This window comes from Eschrichtius robustus, chromosome 1 (assembly GCF_028021215.1).
Source record: "Eschrichtius robustus isolate mEscRob2 chromosome 1, mEscRob2.pri, whole genome shotgun sequence".
NCBI lineage: Eukaryota > Metazoa > Chordata > Mammalia > Artiodactyla > Eschrichtiidae > Eschrichtius > Eschrichtius robustus.
The window spans coordinates 164046672-164067493 of NC_090824.1; the positions used below are offsets into that span (position 1 = coordinate 164046672).

Below are 20822 nucleotides of genomic sequence, written 5' to 3' on the forward strand. Positions count from 1 at the left end.
GAATACGAAAGGTTATCGTATTGTCAACCTCTATACTGCTTTATTTCAAAAAGAAACCAGGTGGGGATATATGTATATGTATAGCTGATTCACTTTGTTATACAGCAGAAACTAACACACCATTGTAAAGCAATTATACTCCAATAAAGATGTTTAAAAAAAAAAAGAAAAGGAACCAGGGCATTTGTTTTGCATGGTTGCAAGTTCTTGGGGAGAGTGCAAAAGCTGCTGTTTGTCCTTTGTTGGTACCCTGCTGGTTCACGGGCAACACTGCAGCAGGACAGACCACTTAGCTGGGCGGTTTTTTGAGGAGAAAGATATATGGCCTTTCTAATCAAGTCTCCCTTGGGAGAAGAAGGGCTTGTTGAGAATCAGCCAGCCCTTGGCAAACAATGGTACCATGGTCAGTGGAGAGAGTTCAGACATGTGCTGGGAACCAAGATGGAGCCTTTGGAAGTGGTCAGATGACCGGGAGGGGCTTTGGAATGTCAGATTCTAGGTGTCCAACCAGTTGGATATTCTTGGGGGCAGAGGAGAAATTCTGATGATGTTCAAACAGAGAATACTGCGAACACCACTCTCTGTAAACCTCCTGTGCCTGCTGTTCTCAGCCAATGGTTCCCCTTTCAGGTAAAACTGATACTATTAGGCACCTTGATTTTCAGTCCCACACTCCTGCTTCCTTCCTCCCTTTATGTATCCTCTTGGCTCCCTCCTCCTATTTCTTCTTCCCCAGGTCTTCTCTGTCAGGGCCCTAGAACCCCTGGCCTCCTATCTTCTCAGATACCTGAGCCTTATATTGGCTCTTCTCTTTTAGAAATTTTGCATTTTTTCCCCTCAGAAACTGTCTTGCAGGTGCTGAAGGAATGTTGGCTGCTCGGCTGGCTGCCTCTGATAATGATGTACAGTCACAGAGCCCTTTAGCTCTTCACACCTTTTACCTTCCCCAGCTCCTGGGAAGCCAGGAGCTTTCCTCCCTCGCCACCTCCCCTCTTCTCCCACTTTTCCCCCATCTCTTTCCTCCCAGGTTTACCAGGGCTCTTTGTCCCCTGCTGGTTCCTCAGAAAGCTCCCTTTGTTGTTGAGCACCTTTCCTGCTCTGCATAGATGTCTCCCACCTTCCCAGTTTTAGCCCCAGTGTCTTTTCCAAGGTCTGTTTCAACATCCTGCTGTCATTTTGGTATCACCTTGTATAACGGTGATTTTCTCTCATCCCCCATTAACAAAAAACCCGATCCCTCTCCACCTCTGCTGTCTACTGCTCGTTGACCATCCACACAGTTGACTGGACTTTGATTCCTGGAATAGTTTTGGTTTCTCCCTACCCTTTAGTCCCCTCCATCAAATCCATCACCAAGGCTTGATGTCTGTTAAAGCCCTGCCTTTGAGGGTCCACTGCCTGCGCCTGACTGTGTTCGGGGCCCTCTTCCCACACCCTGAGACTGCGGTGGCTGAATGCAGTTAGGCCTCCCTGTCCCAGGACCCTCCACTTCTGGCCAGTCCACCCTACGCTACTGGAGATTTGTCTCACCAGATCACCACTTTGATCATGTCACTCCCTCTGTGTAGAGCTCAAGTCCCTTATCCTGGGTGCCAGGATTCTGTGATCCTACTTTGGCCTCACTTTTCCATTCAGTAAACAAAAGCCCCAAGTGTTCTTTGACTGTTTACCACCTTCCAGCACAGTGCTAGCCCCTGGGGTAGGACAGCTGGATGATGATGATTTAATTCTTAAGGCAGTGGGCACCCACCAAGAAGGAACTGTCTCAGTAGTCAGCGAAGTCCAGCTCGGTGCTGAGCTTATCCCGGAGTAGAAGGGAGGTGGTGCACGCCTTAGTGTAGTTCTGAGAGGAGCTCAGCCTGAGAGAGACAGACAGACACCTGTGCGAAACCAAACAGGCCATTTACTGGACATTTGCCGTGTGTCAGGACGGCAAGAGTTTATGTGTGTTACCAGATTTAATCTTCATAACAGCATTCTAGGTAAGACTTTACTATTTTCAGGAACTGAAACTTCGATTTTTGATGTATTTTTGATAAGAAATATGTGCTGTGTTAAGTGAATATTTTTTGTTTCCATTGTTGACTGGAAAACTTACAGGCAACTCTGTTATCTAAGCAAAGTCATTGCCTAAGTTGTCCTCCATTAGCCGGACTGTCCAGCTCTGGCTGACATGGCTTCTTACACCTTGACTTGGGATCTGGCAGCCACCCACTCTGTTCAGAAAGGATTGGAGGAGAAAATCCTGAATATGTGTTTTGAAGTGCTGATTGATTGACTGAATCAGTCTCCCATATTTTCCCTCTCTTTTTATATAACAGCTCTGTTGAGAGATAATTCACATGCCATACACTCCATCCATTTAAAGTATACAGTTCAGTGGTGGTTGGTATGTTCACAGAGTTTTGCAAATATCACCTCAGTCAGCTTCCCGTATTTCTCTTGATAGTGAGCTTCAGAAGTAACTCTTAGACCTGTCTGCTGAAGCCTTCTCTGGTGGCTGCATGGGGCTGTGGATGTGGAGGACAGGCTCCAGATTCCTGCCCAGGGATCCCTGTCTAGTCCTTGCCCAATTCGGGCACAGGCCACTCTCCCCTCAGAACTGTAGTGAGGAAGGCCCGCACCTCCCTTCTGCTCCAGGGCAAGTAAGCACCCTGCTGGGCTTTTGGGCTGTTTTTTAATTTAGTCCTTTCTTGGCGCCCATTGTTTTCAGAAGGACGTCAGGAAGCCTCAGTAACCATCCTTTGCTTCTGTCAGTGTCCTGGTTTCTCTTGGATCCACTTTCCCAGAGGAGTCTGAAGATGAGATTTTACCATTAGCATTTGCATGCAGGTCACCACCCCCCAAGCATAGATTTCGGAATTGACTTTGTGTAAGAGTAGGGACAGGAGACTTGAGCTAGGCTGCCATGGTGTTCCCCTTCCCACCTGGGTCAGCTTTAGCTCCTGTGGGACTCCGGAAGGTCTGGAAGGGCATGAAACACCCTAGGAGTTCAAGGTCCTACAGTGGGTTTTAGGGATTTTTCTAGCTTAAGGACCTTGGTGACTCTTGGAGAAATTCAGAACGTTTTAGGTGGTCACAAAACCCAGCTCCGTCCCACGCTTCTCTCCACCACCCTCAGAGTAGGGGAGCCACCTGTAGCCCCTGTTTGCTCACTGTGGTCATAGCCTGGGCATACCTGCTCTCCCGTTGCAGTTCCATTCTGAAATGGCAGCTCTGGCTTTTAAGGTCTCACTTGGTTATTCTGCCTGAGCCCAGTCCTGGCTGTTACCTCATTATTCCCACCCTACCTGCAGAGGGTACACAACACAGAGGGTGGCCCCTTCTCTGCCCCAGTCTGAGACTCTCCCCCTCCCAAATGCAGGGTCAGAGGCCACACTTCCCCCTCTGCCGCGGCAGGTATGAGTTGTGAGAGGAGGAACCTGGACAAGAAAGGGTGCTCCTCATTCGTGGGCCCAGGGCCTCTCTTGCCAGCAGAAAGCCACTGAAAACATATGACCATTTAGACTGTGGTGACCTGGCTTTTGTTGTCAGTCTAGGAGGAGATGGACTTGGGAGGTTGAGAAAGAATTGTCAGAGTACCCAAAATTGCCTTTGGGGTTGGGATGATTTTATTATCCTAATAGCTTTAGTGGCCATGGTAAAGGAGTGGAAACCTGAGGTGGAAAATGCTCTTGGGTTTATGTTTTGAACACAATGTATAATGATGCCTACATTCCATTTATAGGAATGGCAAGGAATTTGCTCTGCCAAAGAGAAAAACGGAGATAATGTACAACAAAATGTGAAGATACTACCTGTCATTGGACAGGGAGGGTAAGTGGAAAAAACAAGTACTTCAATCAACATACCATGTTCGGCTTATTGCAAAATTTGCTTTGAATACTTAAGTAAGTTGAGAACTGCATGCAGAAATTTATAAGAAAGACTTGTAACAAGGTCAGGTACCATCAAAGAATGGCCTTCCAGGGTGGCTTCCTCATGGTCACAGCCTGACCCTCCAGCTGGTGACCCAGAGCCGACAGACTCCGACAGTCTTAAGCTGTGTGAGCACATAAAAGACTAAAGTATTTAAACCTGAATGCCACTTTACTGAGCTGTGTGCTAAGAACAGTCACTGGTGGACTCCCTATGTTTAAAAGATTTTTATCTAATTTGATAGCCTATGTGTTATTTCTGCACAGAACTATCAAATTAGATAAAAGTATTTTAAATACTCTCATTTATGGAAACGCATATGAAACAGATGTGACCACAGGTTGGAAGGCAGTGTGTATCAAGAGCCTAAAAATGTCATATGGTTTGTCTCAGAATCTATCTTAAATAATACGAACAGTGGAAAATTATGAATGTGAATTGTAGAATACCCAACGATAAAATACGCAACCATTAGAAATGATGATCACAGAAAATTAAATTATAGGGGAAAATGTTTTTGATAAATGCAAAAGTCAAAATGTAAAATCATACCTAGTGTATGCTCTCAGTCATGAAAATGAAAGAAGGACAAAAAGACCAGGAGGAGGTATAGCGATGATGGTTGTAACAACTGCCGCTGTCCGTGAGCCCTTCCCTCCCTGGGCAGGCTCTCAGTGCCTGGTAGATGTCACTTCATTTCATCCTGGCCACAGCCCCGTGATGTCGGCACTGTGACCATCTCTGTTTGACAGATGAGGAACCTGAGACTGAGAGAGGTGAGGCTTGGCCCAGAGTCCGGCCGCCAGCTGCCAGCGCTCAGCGGAGCCGGGCTGCAGGCCTCTGCGTTGACCGCGTGGCTCACGTGCTTGGTCACCAGGCTCTGCTGCCAGCTGGCGATTGCCTCAGGGAGACGGCTCTGTGTGGGCTCTCTGTTCTGATTCTTTGCCTTTTTATGGCCTTTCCAAATTTGGGGGAGATAACTGTAGGGATTGGATTATCAAGGGGAAAAGCTGAAAAATCGAAGGAACAATAAATAAGTGAGGAGAGTCAGCATCTTCTGAGATAAGCCCCGGTTGCTTTGTTCTAGACTCGCACATTCGGCCCCAGTGTGGCCTGTGGCTGTTTCCATGAATGACTGTGAGCAGACTGTTTGTTGAAACTTGAAGAAGAGCATCAATATAAAGGGTTGTGAAAATGAAAACATGTTAAGGAATTAAAGGCTTTGGGTTGGTTCACATGTAGTACATTTTTAAAACCTAGGTATTTTTTATTGTGTGTTGTGATGACTCAGAAGGATTTTGTTGTTTTTACTGAAGAGTCAACTTCTCTTCTACAGAGACACCAGAGAATGCTTGTAGACTCTTGTTTGTTTATTGGTGGCCTTGGCCACACACAATAGAACTGCTCTCCTCCAAGCATTGTATGTATTGTGAAAGAGAGATGCTCCTTTCATAATGAAAAATTAGCTAGATATCCACCAGAATAGAGAGCCAGGAGAGAAATAATACATTGTTTTCTACTTGCAGAAAAATTAGACACTATGTGTCCATTGTCAGAGCGTGCAATGGCAACAATAAGGTATGTAAGGAGAGCCCTTGGGACCCCAGGGACCCAGCAAGATTTCCCTTACTGTATAACTAGGCACTCAGAACTAATGGCTTCTAAAATTCATTTTTAGGCTACGAAAATAGCTGAATGTGTTCAGTCTGACACTTATACAGGTATGGTGCCCCATATTCATTCTTAGGGTTCACTGAGCTTTTGAAAAAATAAAAAAATAAAAACAGGCCCTGCCTCTGACGAGCTTGTCTGTTGTGTAGGTGGGACTGTATTTTCCTAGCACCATGGCAGCATTTCTCTCCCTGACTCCCAGGCTGGTTTATGAGTCAAAGGACCCGAGCACAGGTGGGCGATCTGACAGGTGTCCTGGGGTGGGTCTCAGCCTGTGGGGAGAGAACTGGTCACCTCCAATGCATGAACTTATGTGAAGATGTGTTGAGTGGAGTGTGGTTTGTTGGCATGATCTGTGCTCGAAGAGGCAACTGTGTTGGTATCAGACTACAGTGCTTTAGCAGGGATGCTTTCACCACCAGCCTATGGGGAGGTAGGTGGACCCCATCAGACCCGCCTCACGTCGTATCCGTCTCGTGAGGACTTGATGTGCTTTGGACACCATCCGCTCACCCCATGTCTATGTGACTGCAAGTGTTTTTCCCTGGCCCGGAATCACCTGTTTCCTTCCAGTATATGTCATGGCTTCAGCAAGCCTCTTTCCTACTCTGGCCCTTACCTGTGATGGTGCAGGTCCTCTCCGGCTCCATGCCAGAGGCTCTCCATCCAGCCTGTGTGGACGCTTTACAGCACTCTGCCATGCCCAGGCAGTGCTCTGGTTGCCCAGTTAGTCTGTAAGAGCCTCCAGGGAGAAGACTTTGTCTTCCATCCCTTAAGCTGTTGATGATGTGCTTTCAGCAGTACCGGAACAGTTCACTCATTCATTCTAGGAATGTTTCCCACGTGTTTTTCTGAGTGTTTATTGTGTACAAGGCACTGCGCTGAGTGCTTAACTTACGGTGTACTTAGTTGAAGCCTTGCAATAACCCAGAGGGGTAGACGCTTAATAGATGAAGTTCCCTTTTTACAGATAAGGAAACTGAAAGGCTACATAATTTGCCCAGGGATATCCATCTAGGAAGTGGTAGAGTTGGCACTCAAATCCAGATGGCCAACTCCAGAAGCTCTGAAGCACATGCTGGAACAGTTCTTGTGGGCGCCCCAAGAGTAATCAGGCTTTAACCTGAAAAGAGGAGAGACATATTGACACCAAGGGACACATAGCAAGTGATAAGAAGTGATCATTAGTGGGTGAGAAAGGCAGAGGAAGAGGGGGAAGTTCCAGACAGGGAGAGGTGGATTTGAGTAAGAAGATGGGTGTGAGAGGAAAAGCATTCCAGAAATACAGTTACTGAACAGGGAAAGTACAGAGTGTGTTCTAGAAAGAGCAAGAGCAGGGTTAAAATTCTGACTGGTATAAAAAAGGTCAGTGTGGAAAGGAGTTGGGATCGTGAAGGATCCTTAGATGCTAGGTGGGAAATTAGGATTTTCATTGGTAGGCAGTGGGAGTTTGAGGATTTTTGAGCAAGGGAATAGTATAATGACACCTGAGCTCTAAGAAGCTTTTAGAGCCGGTATGTAACAGATTACATGGAAGGAGGGACCAGAGACGAGAATACCAGCATTGCTATCGTGTAGAGGAGAGAAAACAGGCCAGGGCATAATTCATCCAAAACAGTGCACGGGCACCACGTGCCAGGCCAAGTGACTGTCTCTGCTTGGCAAAGCCTGCTTTCTGTGCTTCTTAGTAGGGGGATGGGTAGCACAGGGGAGGAGGAGGGGTTCCGGAAGGGCCTTGCCAGAAACGTGCCAGGTTCCGGGTTGGGTGGTGCGGAGCAGGGCTTCAGCGTATTTTACAGGTGTTCTCGTGTGCTGCCAGGGCGGGGGCTGGGCAGACCTGAAAGGAGTGTTACTCTGGACCTGGAGAAAGTGAGCTTTCTCGGGCGCAGGAGGAGGGAGCTCCTCCCCCCCACACCCCGTGTGCGAGGCCGCAGGGAGCCCGCGGTTGGGCAGCGGCTGGAGGGTTGGCAGTGTGGAGTCCGTGAGACCCCGAGGCGGGGGGAGGGGGCGTCCCGGTGCAGAGCAGGCCCTCCTCAAAGGCTTGGACGGTTGAGAGTGTCCGAGAAAGTTCTCTGAAAGTCTGTTCCCAGCAGAGTGACTTCGGGGCAAGTCATGCAAGAAACCTGGTTCTCAGCTTCCTTGTACCCGAAACGGAGCTCCTCCCGGGGGACCACGGCGTTGGTGTTGGGATGGAGGCTGCCCGTTCGCGGGGCTGCAGGATGGTTCCTGCTCCTCACGGCTTCTCCAGGGTCTCCTGGATTTGCCCAGCAGGCCAAGGAAACCCTGCTAACCTTCCTCTCCTAAAAAGATGGGCAGGGCGGAAGGATCGCATTTTCTGGAACAGGAAGCTGAGCGCAGACACGTGAAGTCACGGGCGGTGCTGAGCCCGAGCCCGGCTCGGCGGCCGAGGCCTGCTGAGCGTTCCCTCCTGCGGCGCGCGGCTGCCTCAGGTCTCGGGTCAGTCGTGGGTGTGGAGCCCTCTCGAGGCAGGAAGGCCTGTGCAGGAAGGCCTGTGCGCGGGCTCCTTCAGGCTGCGGGCTGGTTGAGAGGTCAAGGTCACCCTGCCGCGAGCCCCTCGGCCCTCCCTGCAGGAGCCCCAGCCCGGCAGGTGGAGGCACTTTAAGAACCAGCTGCAGAGCTCTGCAGGGACTCAGAGGAAGAGCAGCGGGCTGAACACGGCTGTCGGGAGCAGGAAGGTCGGGTGTTGCCATAGGGGAGTCACTTAAATGCTGAGTAGAAGTTCAAGCCTGCTTTGCCTCCCTCCACTCCTGCCACAGCCCTGGCCTTGGGACACATTGCTCCTTGCTTCCCTCCAGCCAGCTCTGCCCTGTCTGCGCAGGCAGCGTCCTCCTCCAGGAAGTGCCTTCCTCCTCTGCCGGCCTCCAGCTGCAAAACATGGCTCATCTCCTCCCTGCCCCCCTCCCAGAGGAGACCTGCCCCTTCCTCCTGGGGCTCCTTTTGCTCTCCAGCATCATGACTGTCACTCTTAGTTCACCAGCGTTTGTTCCCCTACGGACTACCCCCTTTGAGGGCATGGACCCTACCATATTCATCTTCACACCCCTAGCGCCTGGCTTAGAGCCTGACACGTGGTAGGTGCCCAGTAAATGTTTGTTGAGTGGCAAAAAGTGAGAATTCTGAACGACGGAACAACAGGAAGTTCACGGCGCAGTCTTCTCAACCAGCTCTGTGGACACTGTGTCCACGAAGCTCAGAGGAAGGAGAGGCGCTGGGGCCTGTGTGTGGTCGAGAGGAGGTGCAGTTGGAAGGGGTGAGCATTTGGAGAGGGCGCCGGGTCATAGGTCGGAGGCAGAGGGAGCAGATGTCAAGGCTGTTCCTCAGACGGGGAAGCAGCTGTGCCGGCACAGGCCACGCGTGGTCGGAACAGCGAGAGGTGAAAGGCAGGCTGTTGCAGGCAGACTGTTCCTGTCCTTGACTGCCAGCAGGTTCCTCTTTATCTCTGAGGTGCTGAAGGGTTTTGAGCAAGGGAACCCTGGACTCAGAGTGGTTGTATTAGTGGTACTTTGATTTGTGCACAGGCATATGCAGATGGTTGGAGAAGCAGACGTGTGTCTGTTGAGCATCCATTACGTGCTGGCAGTGCCAGGCACCTAGGAAAGGGAGAGGAAGGTTATTTCTGCCCTCGTGTCATTCACAGCTGGTGAGGAAAGTCAGTCAAGTCAGTAAAGCAGGCGGTTACCAGCAATATTGGGGGTGAGGCATTAGGGGAGGATTTCCCAGAGGTGATGATACCTGAACCGCATCTTACCTTCATCTTCAAAGAGGATCGAGAGTTAACCAGGTGAAGGAGGCGTCGGAGGGGTGCGTTCCTAGGTGGGGGTAAGCAGTTTGCACCAAGGCAGAGAGGTTTGGGGGGTGATCTAGCACATCATAAATAGTTCGTGATGGCTGGAGAGAGGAAGTCCAGATACCACAAGACTCTGGGTGCCACACTGGGGAATTTAAGTCTGATCCTAAAAACAGTGATGAACCATTAAAATGTTTTAATTGGGAGAGTGATCTGATCAGATTTTTGTTTCAGAAGGATCACTTGGCTGCCTGTGGAGAATGGGTCGAAGGGGGCAAGGTTGGGGCTGGTAGGACCAATGAGGGAGGCTGTCATTATAATCCAGAGGAGGATGACAGGTGTCTGAGCCAGGACAGGGACAGAACAAGGGTAGATTAAAGAGGTATTTAGGAGGTCGAATCCATAGATTTATCTGACCACTTGAGGGCAAGGAACGCGGAGGAGTCACGGATGACTTGTCTCCAACTTAAGCAAAAAGGTAGATGCCGTTCAGCAACCTGGGATTTAGGAGAAAATACTGAGTTCATTTGGATAGTGAGCTCGTTTGAAGTTCCTGAGGGTGTCCAGATGGAGGTGACGAGTGGCCAGTTAAGATGTAAGTCTGGAGCTCAGGCGAAAGGCCTGGGATTAAGACAGCAACACAGGAATTAGGAAAAGCTGTAGAAAAGAATGAGGTCTCTTGAGGAGATTGCATTGTCTGAGAGGAAGGGCTAAGAGGACTGAGCCTTTGGGAACACCAGGGGTGCTGAGGAAGAGAGAATGAATCATGATGGAAACTAGGAAGGAACATTAAGAGATGCAAGGAAAGCCAGCGTTGGACTTATGCAAACCAGGAGTCTCCAGGAAGCATGATCAGTTGTGTCTAGTACCACAAGTCAGGTAAGAACTGAATCGTGTCCTTCAGATATAGCAACGGGGAGGTCATCAGTGACCTTGACAAGGTCACTGCCAGTGCCCACATGGAAGAGAAGGTAGCAGATAGCAAGTGGAGAAGGTTCTGGATTGTTGGGAGGAGTACCAAGGGCCTGCCTCTGGATCCTGTTTGTGAGCAGGAATCCAGATGAGGAAGCCGGGAGAAGGCAGAGAAGACAGAAGAAGCTGCAGGTGCGGAGAGCTGAGCTCAGGCGCCAGCTGTGTGCTCGCTCGTCTGCACAGCGGCTCCCAGTTTCCTCGTCTGTGAAATGGGGACAGGTTGGAGAGGCTTGCCACCACATGTGACACCCGGCAGGTGCACAGAGGAGGGCACGAGAAGGAAGGTCAGCTTTGCCTTGTCATTGATTGGCGTGGGGTGAGGGAGAGAGGAGTCAAAGACAAGCCCTGTTTGGGCCTCGAAATGCAGTGGTGCCATCCACGGGAAGAGAGGGCAGAGAAGTACACCCCAGACTAGTGCTCCTGTACTACCCTCCCAAAGAGAGGCACCTTCTTCCCGGGGACATTTTAGAGCTTGTATTGTAGAAAAATATACAAAAAAGATTTTTTTTTTTCCTTTGGGGCAAGGGTGGATGGAGATCAAAATTTTCCCACCACTTTATTCAATTACATAGAAATATAATAGGTGAAATTCTCTTGAGTTCATTTCTGCTAGTTTTTGCATCATGGGACTCTGTGATTACATAATCTGGAAACTGAAAAGCACTCCTTTATGACTGTACCAGGTGGGACATTTTGAGAAAGTCAGCCTCCCTTAAAACGTAATGGTTCGTAGTCTTCATCTCTGTGCACTCTGTTGATTTTTGTGGCATCCTAAATGGTATTCTAACGCTTAAATTTTGTTTCTTAAAACTTTTATATTGGTAAGTTTCCTAATATGTTGTTAAAATCCCTTTGCAGAGGTAATTTATAATTTAATTGTTTCCACAGATAATCAGTCAGGCAAACATAACGACAGGAGAAAAAGCTCACTAGATGTCAGAACTGCTGCCTCTCGAACAAGCAAAGGTAGGTGACAAAGACAAGAGGAGAAAGCATGGTCCTGTGAGTGTTGAAACCATGGAGACGTGTGATACTCCCTCCCCAGTCTTATCTCTCGGTCACTGCCCCCCTCCAGCTCAGGAGAGGGAAGGGGACTTTCTAGCAGTCTGTGTCCATTTCTCCCTCACCCCCAACTCCTTTGCCAGTGGGTTCCATTCTGACCCTCTTGATGGAGTCAGGGAATAAAGAAAAAAAAAAGATACATTTTACCATCTGTTCTCTAGCCGATTTTCTTTTTCTTTCTTTTTTTTTTTTTTAATTATTTATTTATTTATTTTTGGCTGAGTTGGGTCTTCGTTGCTCTGCATGGGCTTTTCTCTGGTTGCAGCGAGCGGGGGCTACTCTTCGTTGCGGTGCGCGGGCTTCTCATTGCAGTGGCTTCTCTTGTTGTGGAGCAAGGGCTCTAGGCATACCGGGCCTTCAGTAGTTGTGGCACATGGGCTGTAGAGCGCAGGCTCAGTAGTTGTGGTGCACGGGCTTAGTTGCTCCGCGGCATGTGGGATCTTCCCAGACCAGGGATTGAACCTATGTCCCCTGCATTGGCAGGCGGATTCTTAACCACTGCGCCACCAGGGAAGTCCTCTAGTTGATTTTTTAAACTGTAACAGCAGACGTCAGTTTATCTGTTGTAATTGTATGAGTAATGCATTTGGAAGTTCTCAACGATATATTCCATTGTGGGTTGCAATTTGCCATGGAAGCTTACCTTTTGGTGGGGAAGTAAGTGAGCTGCATTTGCAGATGTGAAAGACTTTTCATAAGCAAATATTATTTAAGTTCTAAGTGGAATATAATTTTTTAATGGTTATGTAGGTATGTGGCCTGAATGATCTAGGAGTTTTAAAAATACAATGAAAATTATCTATAGATAGTGTGGAGGCAAATATTACTGCTAGCTATGTACTTTCTTTGACTCAGAGATGAATTGGGAAGCAGAGGGAGCTGATTGTTACTAGATAAACAGCGAAAACTTTGCAGATGTTACAGTGGAGATCCAGTGCCTCACTTCTCTCATGGGTTTGTCGTGAGGACCGGAAGATACGCCGTGTGTCCCTTGCACTGGAAAGACGAAACGGATCCCACCCCTGCTGCAAGGGCAGGGAGCAAAGTGGTGTTACAGGGAAGAGTGTGGACTTTGGCCTCAGCATTGCTTTGATTCAGGTCCCAGCTTCATCTACTTTCTGTGCAACCTTGGGGGTAGACCTTTGTGCTTCCATTTCCTCATCATCATATGGGGATCATTATGCTGTCCACAGAGGACCACGTAAGGATGAAATGAGTGAGCGTGGTGCCTGGCCAGGGTCATGGCAGCAGCTGTCACCATCCTCACTGTGGCCCTCATGGTCACGGCCCTCGGGCACAGCAGAGCAGAGGCGAAGTCACTCGTGCCCCGAACTGTCTTTACCGCCACACTCTGACTTCTGTTCATCCTTTGGATTACTTTGTCCATTTCTGTATTTTTGAGAGTTAAACATTTTTCTTTTAATGTTTGTGGATTTTAACCACTGTTCTTTTTAATTGACTTATAATTTACATATAATACAATTCATATTGTTGAGTTCAATAGGTTTTGACAGTTCTGTACATTGAACTGTATATACTGTAACCACCCAGCCCAAAATAGATACAGAAAATACACACGTGCAGGCCTGCACTTGCACACATGTTTCACCACACAGAGGCATCCACTGATTTCTTGCACCGTAAGTTAATTTGGCCTCTTCTTGTGCTTCATAGAAATGGAGTCGTATAGTATGCACTCTCTGTGTGTCTGGCATCTTTCACTCATTTTAGTGTTCTTGAGATTCATCCTTGTTGCTAGGTGCTTCTTTTTTATAGCTTGGTAGTACTCCATTGTATGACCGTGCCACAGTTTGCTTATCCATTCTCTTATTAATGGCCCTTTGTGTTCATCTTTCCACTTTGGGGCTGTTCAGAGTAAGGCTGCTGTGAATATTTTTATGCAAGTATTTTTTTTGTGTGGACATGTGTGTTCATCTCCTACCTAGGAGTGGAATTGTTGGGCCTTTGTGCAGCTGCAAACAATTCTCCAGTGTGGGTTGTACCATGTACCATCACTAATCTATGAGAGTTCCAGTTGCTCTGCATCCTCCCACACTTGGTTATACCAGTGTTCTAAACTCTAGCTATTCTACTGGATGTGGTTTTAACTTTAATTTTCCTGATGACTAATGAGGTTGAGCACCCCATTCATATGCTTACTGGCCATTGGATATCCTCTTTTGTGACGTGATGTTCAAATATTTTGCCCATTTTTATCATTGGGTTGTTTATCTTTTTCTTGTTGGTTTGTAGGAATTCTTTTTATATTCTAGATATGGATATAAGTATTCCAAATATACTGTTCTTAGTCTGTGGATTGCTTTTTCACTCTCTTAATGGTCTTTTAATGAACAGAGGTTCTTAATGAATCTTAAAGTTCATTTTATCAGTGTTTTCTATTATAGCTAGTGCTTTTTTGTGTCCTGTTTAAGAAATCTTTCTCTATCCCAAGGTCATGAAGAATATTCCCCCATGTTTTCTTCTAGAAGCTGTATTGTTTTATCTTTCACTTTGGGTCTGTGATCCATTTCAAATTAATTTTTACATCTAGTGAAGGTAGAGATCAAAGATTAATATCCCCCCCCCTACTGGGAAACCCAGCTGGCCCATCACCATATTGAAAAACCATCTTTTGCAGTAGTATCATTATTGTAAACCAGTTGACTATAAATATATGGCCTGTTTCTGGACTCTGTTTCATTGTTCTATTAGTCCTTGCTTGCACCGATAGCACGATCGATTACTACAGTCATATGGTAACTATTGATATCTGGTAGTGTAAAGTTCTTCAAGATTATCTTGGCTATTCTAGGTCCTTTGCATTTCCATATAACATTTAGAATCAGCTTGTTAGTTTACACACACACAGCTTCTTGGGAGTTTATTTGGGAGTGTCTTAAATCTATAGATCAATTTTTGGGGAAAATTGAAATCTCGGTAACACTGAGTCTTTCAAACCATGAACATGCTCTTTGTCTTTATTTGGGTTGTCTTTTATTTTTTCTCAGCAATGTTTTGCATTTTTAGTGTATAAATCTTACATATCTTTCCATTAGATTTATTCCTAAATATTGATTTTTATGATGCTGTTATAATGATGTTTTTTATTTCAGTTTCCAATTGTTTGTTGCTAGTATATAGAAATATAATTTGACTTTTTGTGTATTAACCTTGTACCCAGTAACCTTGATAAACTTGCTTATTGATTGTAAGAATAGCGTTTGTAGATTCTTTCAGACTTACTGCATACACAGTCATGACAATCTTTATACCTTTTATTTCTTTTTCTTACTTTATCGCATTCACACTATTGTTTGGTCTTTATAAGTATATGTCACTTTCATTATATTATTAAATGAGAACAAGTCTTTTAATGACATAGTGATAGAATAGTGGTTTTTATTTTTGGTTTAATGACCTTGTTGGGTAAAATGGAAAGACGGCAACCATGTGCTGATCACCAAAATTAGATTTAAGGAGTTTTGTTGGTCTCTGAAATTTAGAGCATTTGAGAGCCCCTGAGTTGGTTAATCTTGGTTGTTTCTCCTTGGGCCCCAGTTTGGTAAAATAAGGCTGACGCATCAGGCTGTGGAACAGTCTGTGGTCCTTTAAGACCTTTGGTAAACAGCATTTGGCCTGACAGTGGGGCTTTCAGGGAGAGACACAGAACACTATGTGAATATTTTTTCCTGCCAGTTCACTGCCCAGGCTTCTCCCCACCCCAAAGGAACTGGATCTTGACAGGAGCAACAAAAAATTAACAAACTTTAGAGTCTAAGATTTGCTGCCCGCCTCACTTAAGATATTTACCTAATCCACCTAGATTAAGCATAACAGTGGAAAGCACCAAAGGATGCCTTGAAAAATTGAACCAGAAATTCATGTATTTCAGTTAATTGAGTTGTATTTATTGCTCCCGCCATATATGAAACAAGGAGCCTCTGTGGCATTGTCTTTCAGAAAATTTTCACTCCTGGAGAGCAGCAAGCTGAATAATTATAAAGCCTTATTGTTAGAAACACAAAAAGAGGCTAACTCTTTGGCCTTGACTTGCTAGATTGTTTCCTCTGTTTTCTCTCTGGCCTGTGACCTCAGAATTTCAGTCTGTGGGCGCACGTGCATCCTAGTGCCTAGAACTGAAGGAAGCAGAGTTGGTGATGCCAGAATCGCAGGCTTGTTAGGATGGGAAGGAGGCTCAGCGACCAGGTAGTTCTGGTCCTACCCCTTCATTGTGCTGCTGAGCGCGCTGGGTGGGGCCTGGGGCAGGAAGGGAGACAGATACCCAAGGCTGTGCACAGCCTGATTTCTGTATCACGTGGTCTCTCCACAGTTTCCAGCCAGAGACGACGCTCCTCCATGGCCCGGATACATTCCATGAAGGTCGAGGCGCCCATCACCAAGGTGAAACAGTTTGTGGTCGGTCTCCATTGAGCATGGAAGTCCCTTGTTCTCCTGGTTGATTGTTTTCAGCAAGAAGAATCACCAGGGGATCCACAACAATAATGATGCCCTCCTAGTTGTATGGAGCTGCCTTGTCTGAAGAGAGAGGATGTGTGACATGAGCATTTTAACTAGCCTTAAGTTAACGTTGAGCCCTACTGCCAGCCTGACTCTCTGGATTGCTTTCCCATTGTCTTTAAGATTATGAGACTCAGGTCTTTTTCTTTCCGTGTTATAGGCAATCAATATCATCAGTGCTGCCCAGGAAAGCAGTCCCATGCCTGTGACAGAAGCCTTAGATCGTGTGCTGGAAATTCTAAGAACCACTGAATTATATTCACCACAATTTGATGCTAAGGATGATGATCCTCATGCCATTGACCTTGTTGGGGGCTTAATGTCTGTAAGTATATTTGACCAGGCTGCTGGCTAGATCCTGCTGTTCTCATTTGTTTTCTCAGAGGTTATTTGTTTATGTGCTGGCCTACACAGCGCTCTTTGTGTGTGTGGCTCAGTCAAGGCCTAAACCCTCCATTGCTGCCCTCTGGCCGAGCCATCACCCACCTGCTGCCTACCGCCCAGGGGGACCTCAGCTTGAAGCAGAGAAGGGAGGAGCACATCCTAGACAGCTAGCTACTTTTAAGATTTTGAAAACTGGGGCAGAAAAGAAAAATTTATGAAATATTCCATACCATACTACAAAACAGAATGACTGTATATGTCTAAAGAGGCACCAGGGGGACTTCCCTGGTGGTCCAGTGGTTAGCACTCCGTGCTTCCATTGCAGAGGGCACAGGTTCGATCCCTGGTCCAGGAAATAAGATTCCCACAAGCCACACAGCGTGCCCCCCACCCAACCCAAGAAAAACAAACAAAAAAGAGGCACCAGTGAATGGGGCGTGGTTTCCCTCTAGAGCATCCTATACAGATTCGGTGACTTCATGGGAAAGAAGGCCTTGGAACCATTTCATTAGAAGGAGGCTTTATACCATGGGCTCTTGAGGGGTCTAGGTGCCTCCTCCACCCCGTCTAGTATAGAGGCCTTACAGGGGAAGAACAACTTTGTGGAAAACAGATCATTCCATTGCCATCTGTCACCTTTTTTGTCTTGGTGACAAAATTCAGAAGTAAAAATTCACCCCCCCCTCCTAATTCCTGCTTTCTAAAGTCACTTGATTTCATAAAAATAAGGTTTTAAGCAATAATCAGATGGGTAGAGGGTTCCCAGCGATGATGATGTCTAGTTGTGGTCTTGTCTGTTTGAAACAGAGGCTCCTCCAGCCTGTAGGTGAGGGGGGTGGGGAGAAAGGATGAGGGGCGGGGTGGGATAGTGCCCGGGGGTGAGGGGTGAAGAGAGGCAGGGTGGGGAGAAAGCACCGCAGGGCTGAGGAGAGGGGCCGCTCAGGGGCTTGGGGTGGAGCAAGGGTGCTTAGAGAGCAGGGAAGAATCTAGTTTTCCTGAGGAAGGCTGGTGTCCACGAGCGTGAGGAGGGTGGCAGGAAATGGGGGGAAAGGGTTGAGGGCAGAGGGGCGTCATCTGGTCCTGAGCGCCAGCAGGACGCTGGGCTCGGGGGCGTCTCCTGAGCTCGCCACCCTGGTGATGCCCCTACCCCCGGGTTGAGCAGGTCCTTCCAGCATCAGGCTGTGTGCTCCTGGGTGAGTGACCGAGCTCGGGGCTGGCCGCAGAGGTGATCACAGGGGAGCCTCGGCATGCGTTGATGGAGAGGGCTGCCCGCAGTGTCCTCTGGGACCCGCTGTCCTGGGGTTTTCAAGGAGTAAAGAATAGTTGTGACTTCCCTTTCTCTTGTTTCCTTGATTTTTATCAGGATGTTTTTCGAAGACCATCCAGGAATGAGTATGTTCTTTCAACAAAAAGTAAGTTTCTCCTTTTTAATTTTTTGGACCACTATTACTATTATAGCCACGCTTAAGTGATGAAAATAAATTTTTCAGATAAAAGTTTTAAGATAATTCTTTTTATCAGTAAGAAGTTTTTTGGTATATCATCAAAAATGAGAAACAAAGCAACCGTCCCCTGAAGCAGAACTGTTCTCCCTAAGGAACAGTTAATGCTGTAAAGCCTATTAATTTTGTTCTCCGAATCACATCACTTTGCAGACCTTCAACAGGTTTCCAGCAGTGTAATCACCCCCACCTCCCTTCACGACATCCCATCACAGATAACTCAGGCCATGGAAAATGAAGAATCCTGGGACTTTGATATTTTTGAACTGGAGGCTGCCACTCATAAAAGGTGAGTCCACGTGGAGCTCGGCAGACAGAGAGCTTGATTCCAAGGGCCGGTGTGGAGAAAGCCACCCAAGGAGTATGGTCTCTGCACAGAGCCAGTCCCTGGTCAGGGAGGAGGCTCAGGAAAGCGCAGCAGGGCGGCAGGTGCGCTGGATCACCAGGGCCTAGGCCTCAACGAGGGGATCAGTGCGAAGCCGAGGGGAGGCTGCCTGCTTGTGACTGCTGCAGAGAGAGCAAGCACAGAATGGAGCAAGTGAGGTAACCTCTCCAAATAGCAGAGGTTCCTTTTTCTGTAAAATATGGTTATTAATTTCTCCTGCAGGTAGTGATATGTTGAGATAGCAGCAAAGAGCCCCACTCAGAGCCTAGAACTAAAAATTAGAAATACACAGACATACACATTGATAAGAGCTGTCCCCAGATCTTGGTTACTGTGTTGGTGACAGGCATGGGGACACCCCAAACTCCAGTCATCCTGATCTGAATGTGGTCACTGAGAGTAGGGTGGGATTGGGATTTTACCTTCAATTTTGTGCCTTGCTGGAGAAGAACGGTCAACCAAAGGCGTGTGGTTGGCTTGGCACACAGGAAAGGGTGTCCAGGCCTGATGCCAGCCAGCGTTAACCTTCAGGAGGGTGAGGTCCGGACCCTGGCAGACAGAAGGCCATTGCAGGAGAGGTGTGCTCTGCTGGCCATGGGATAACTCGTCAGGTCTCATCCCAGTCTGGGTGACGGTCCCCAAGCCAGCCCCTACCCTTGGCTCACGCTCACAGTGAGTCAACCTTCTAAAACATTCTGCGTCCAGGTACCCCACACAGCCAAGAACTGTGGAAAAGAATATTCCCATGGCAAACAGAGCTTTGGGTACCTGGTTTACATACTGGTACGTTGTATTCGTGTGAACTGGGACAAGGCAGGTCTGTTCAAGTCCTGTGAGCCCAACCACCTCTGGATACTGCCTCAGCAGAGCCAAGTTTCTTGATCTTCCAAGCAAAGGCCAGATGCTGGATGAAGGTGACTTCTCAAGGAAGGGCCTGATTTGGTGGCCAGTTCATCACCTTCTCTGGGGAAACCTCATACTGTAACACCCACCTCCAGATTGTCAAGACCATCACATGACATGTGACAGCATCTGGCTCATAGGCTGTCATCAGGAACTGCTGTTTTCTCCCACACAGGACATCTGGCCAATGACATGGGTCTAGCAAGTCCAAAGGAGAGGATAGGGTTTAAGGTGGAACAGGTTTAGCCTGGCAGCATGTTGATTGGAAGACTCCACTGGTGTCAGTCGGAGTCTGCATCAGGAAGGGCAGGGTGAACGAACCTCGCCCCAGCCAGTGGGGAGCACCAGGTGAATGCTCCCAGAATTGGAGCTGGGCTCCACCCAAGGTTGGCATTGGCTACCAGGAGAGAGGGCAACAGAGCGCCACCCGTGTGCCACCCATGTGCCACCTGCACAAGCTCCAGTTTGCTGGCCTGCACACTCTCTGAAGTCTGGCTCGGGTTTGCTTGTTGGATCTGAATAGATCCAACACTTTGCCTGTTTCTTTGCTTTGTTTTAACACTGTGGATGTTTTTCTCTGTAGGCCTTTGATTTATCTTGGTCTCAAAATATTTGCTCGCTTTGGAGTCTGTGAGGTCTTAAAATGCTCTGAGACAACGCTGAGATCGTGGATGCAAATTATCGAAGCCAATTATCATGCTTCTAACCCCTACCACAATTCTACACATTCTGCCGATGTGCTTCACGCCACTGCCTATTTTCTCTGCAAAGAGAGGATAAAGGTGAGCTGTGTTTGTGCTCCGCGCTTAACAGGCAGGAGCAGTGGGGCGGGCTGCTGTGCAGTGTGACTGCTCAGGAGGGCCCTGCACGGGTGCAGCCTGGCCCGGGAAGGGGGCGGCCACAGGAGAAGTCAGGCAGGAGGCCACGCTGTGGCTCTGGGGAGTTGATAATGAATTCATGACATGACCCCAGCCATTCCGTGGAAGAATAAGGCTGTTTTTCTGAGGGGTCTTACTCTGACCCCACAGGCAAAGTTGGATATGGCCCCTTTAGGGCCCCCGCCTCCCTCAGAGTCAGCGGGGTTTGAGACCAAGTTCATCATCTTTGCCCAGCACTGCTCCCACCCAGGGTCACCTGCCTGGCCCAGAGTCCCATCATCCAAGCAGATACCCACGTCAGAAGCCTGGGGTCATCTTCAGTTCTCTCCTCTCGTCCAGCCCCCAGCACCTGGTAGGTCATCTGACCTTGCTGACTACAGCCCCTAAGTGTTCTCAGAATCGTCTTCTCCTCACAACGCCCCTGCCGCCGTCCCGGCGAGGGCCCCGTCATTTGTCATCTAGACAGTGCCAAACAAGAACTCCTGGCTACCCGGCCTCCTAGGGAACTCGCTCTGACCATATGGCTCCCAGGAGCAGCCTCCCATCTCCCACAGGATTTAAGCTTTAAACCCCACAGATGGTGTGCACCGCTCGCAACACACAGGCCATGTTTGGGCTGTGCTGAACCACTTTAGTTTCCAACGCTCCTGCCCTTGACGTGCTGTTCCCTTTGCTGGCGCTGGCTTCCCTCACATCTCCCCCTGCCCTTCAGGAATCCATACCAGCCTTCATTCCTCTAGGAAGCCCTCCCTGGACTACCCTCCGCCCCCAACTCTGACTGGGGCACCCTCCTCTGTATCCCCACAGCCTCCTGGGCACCC

The 20822-nt window shown here is 48.1% G+C and overlaps 1 protein-coding gene across 4 annotated transcripts in view; it reads left to right on the forward strand.

Annotated features, from left to right (window-relative positions):
• PDE8A (phosphodiesterase 8A) overlaps positions 1-20822 on the forward strand; it is a 154804-nt gene that overhangs the window by 105418 nt on the left and 28564 nt on the right. For all 4 annotated transcript variants that reach the window (XM_068558438.1, XM_068558454.1, XM_068558462.1 and 1 more), the window contains exons 9-17: positions 3728-3816; positions 5445-5496; positions 5597-5639; positions 11258-11335; positions 15762-15832; positions 16110-16274; positions 17697-17745; positions 17989-18124; positions 19707-19905. In XM_068558438.1, the coding sequence (XP_068414539.1) occupies positions 3728-3816; positions 5445-5496; positions 5597-5639; positions 11258-11335; positions 15762-15832; positions 16110-16274; positions 17697-17745; positions 17989-18124; positions 19707-19905 (882 nt within the window). The remainder of the gene's footprint in view (positions 1-3727; positions 3817-5444; positions 5497-5596; positions 5640-11257; positions 11336-15761; positions 15833-16109; positions 16275-17696; positions 17746-17988; positions 18125-19706; positions 19906-20822) is intronic.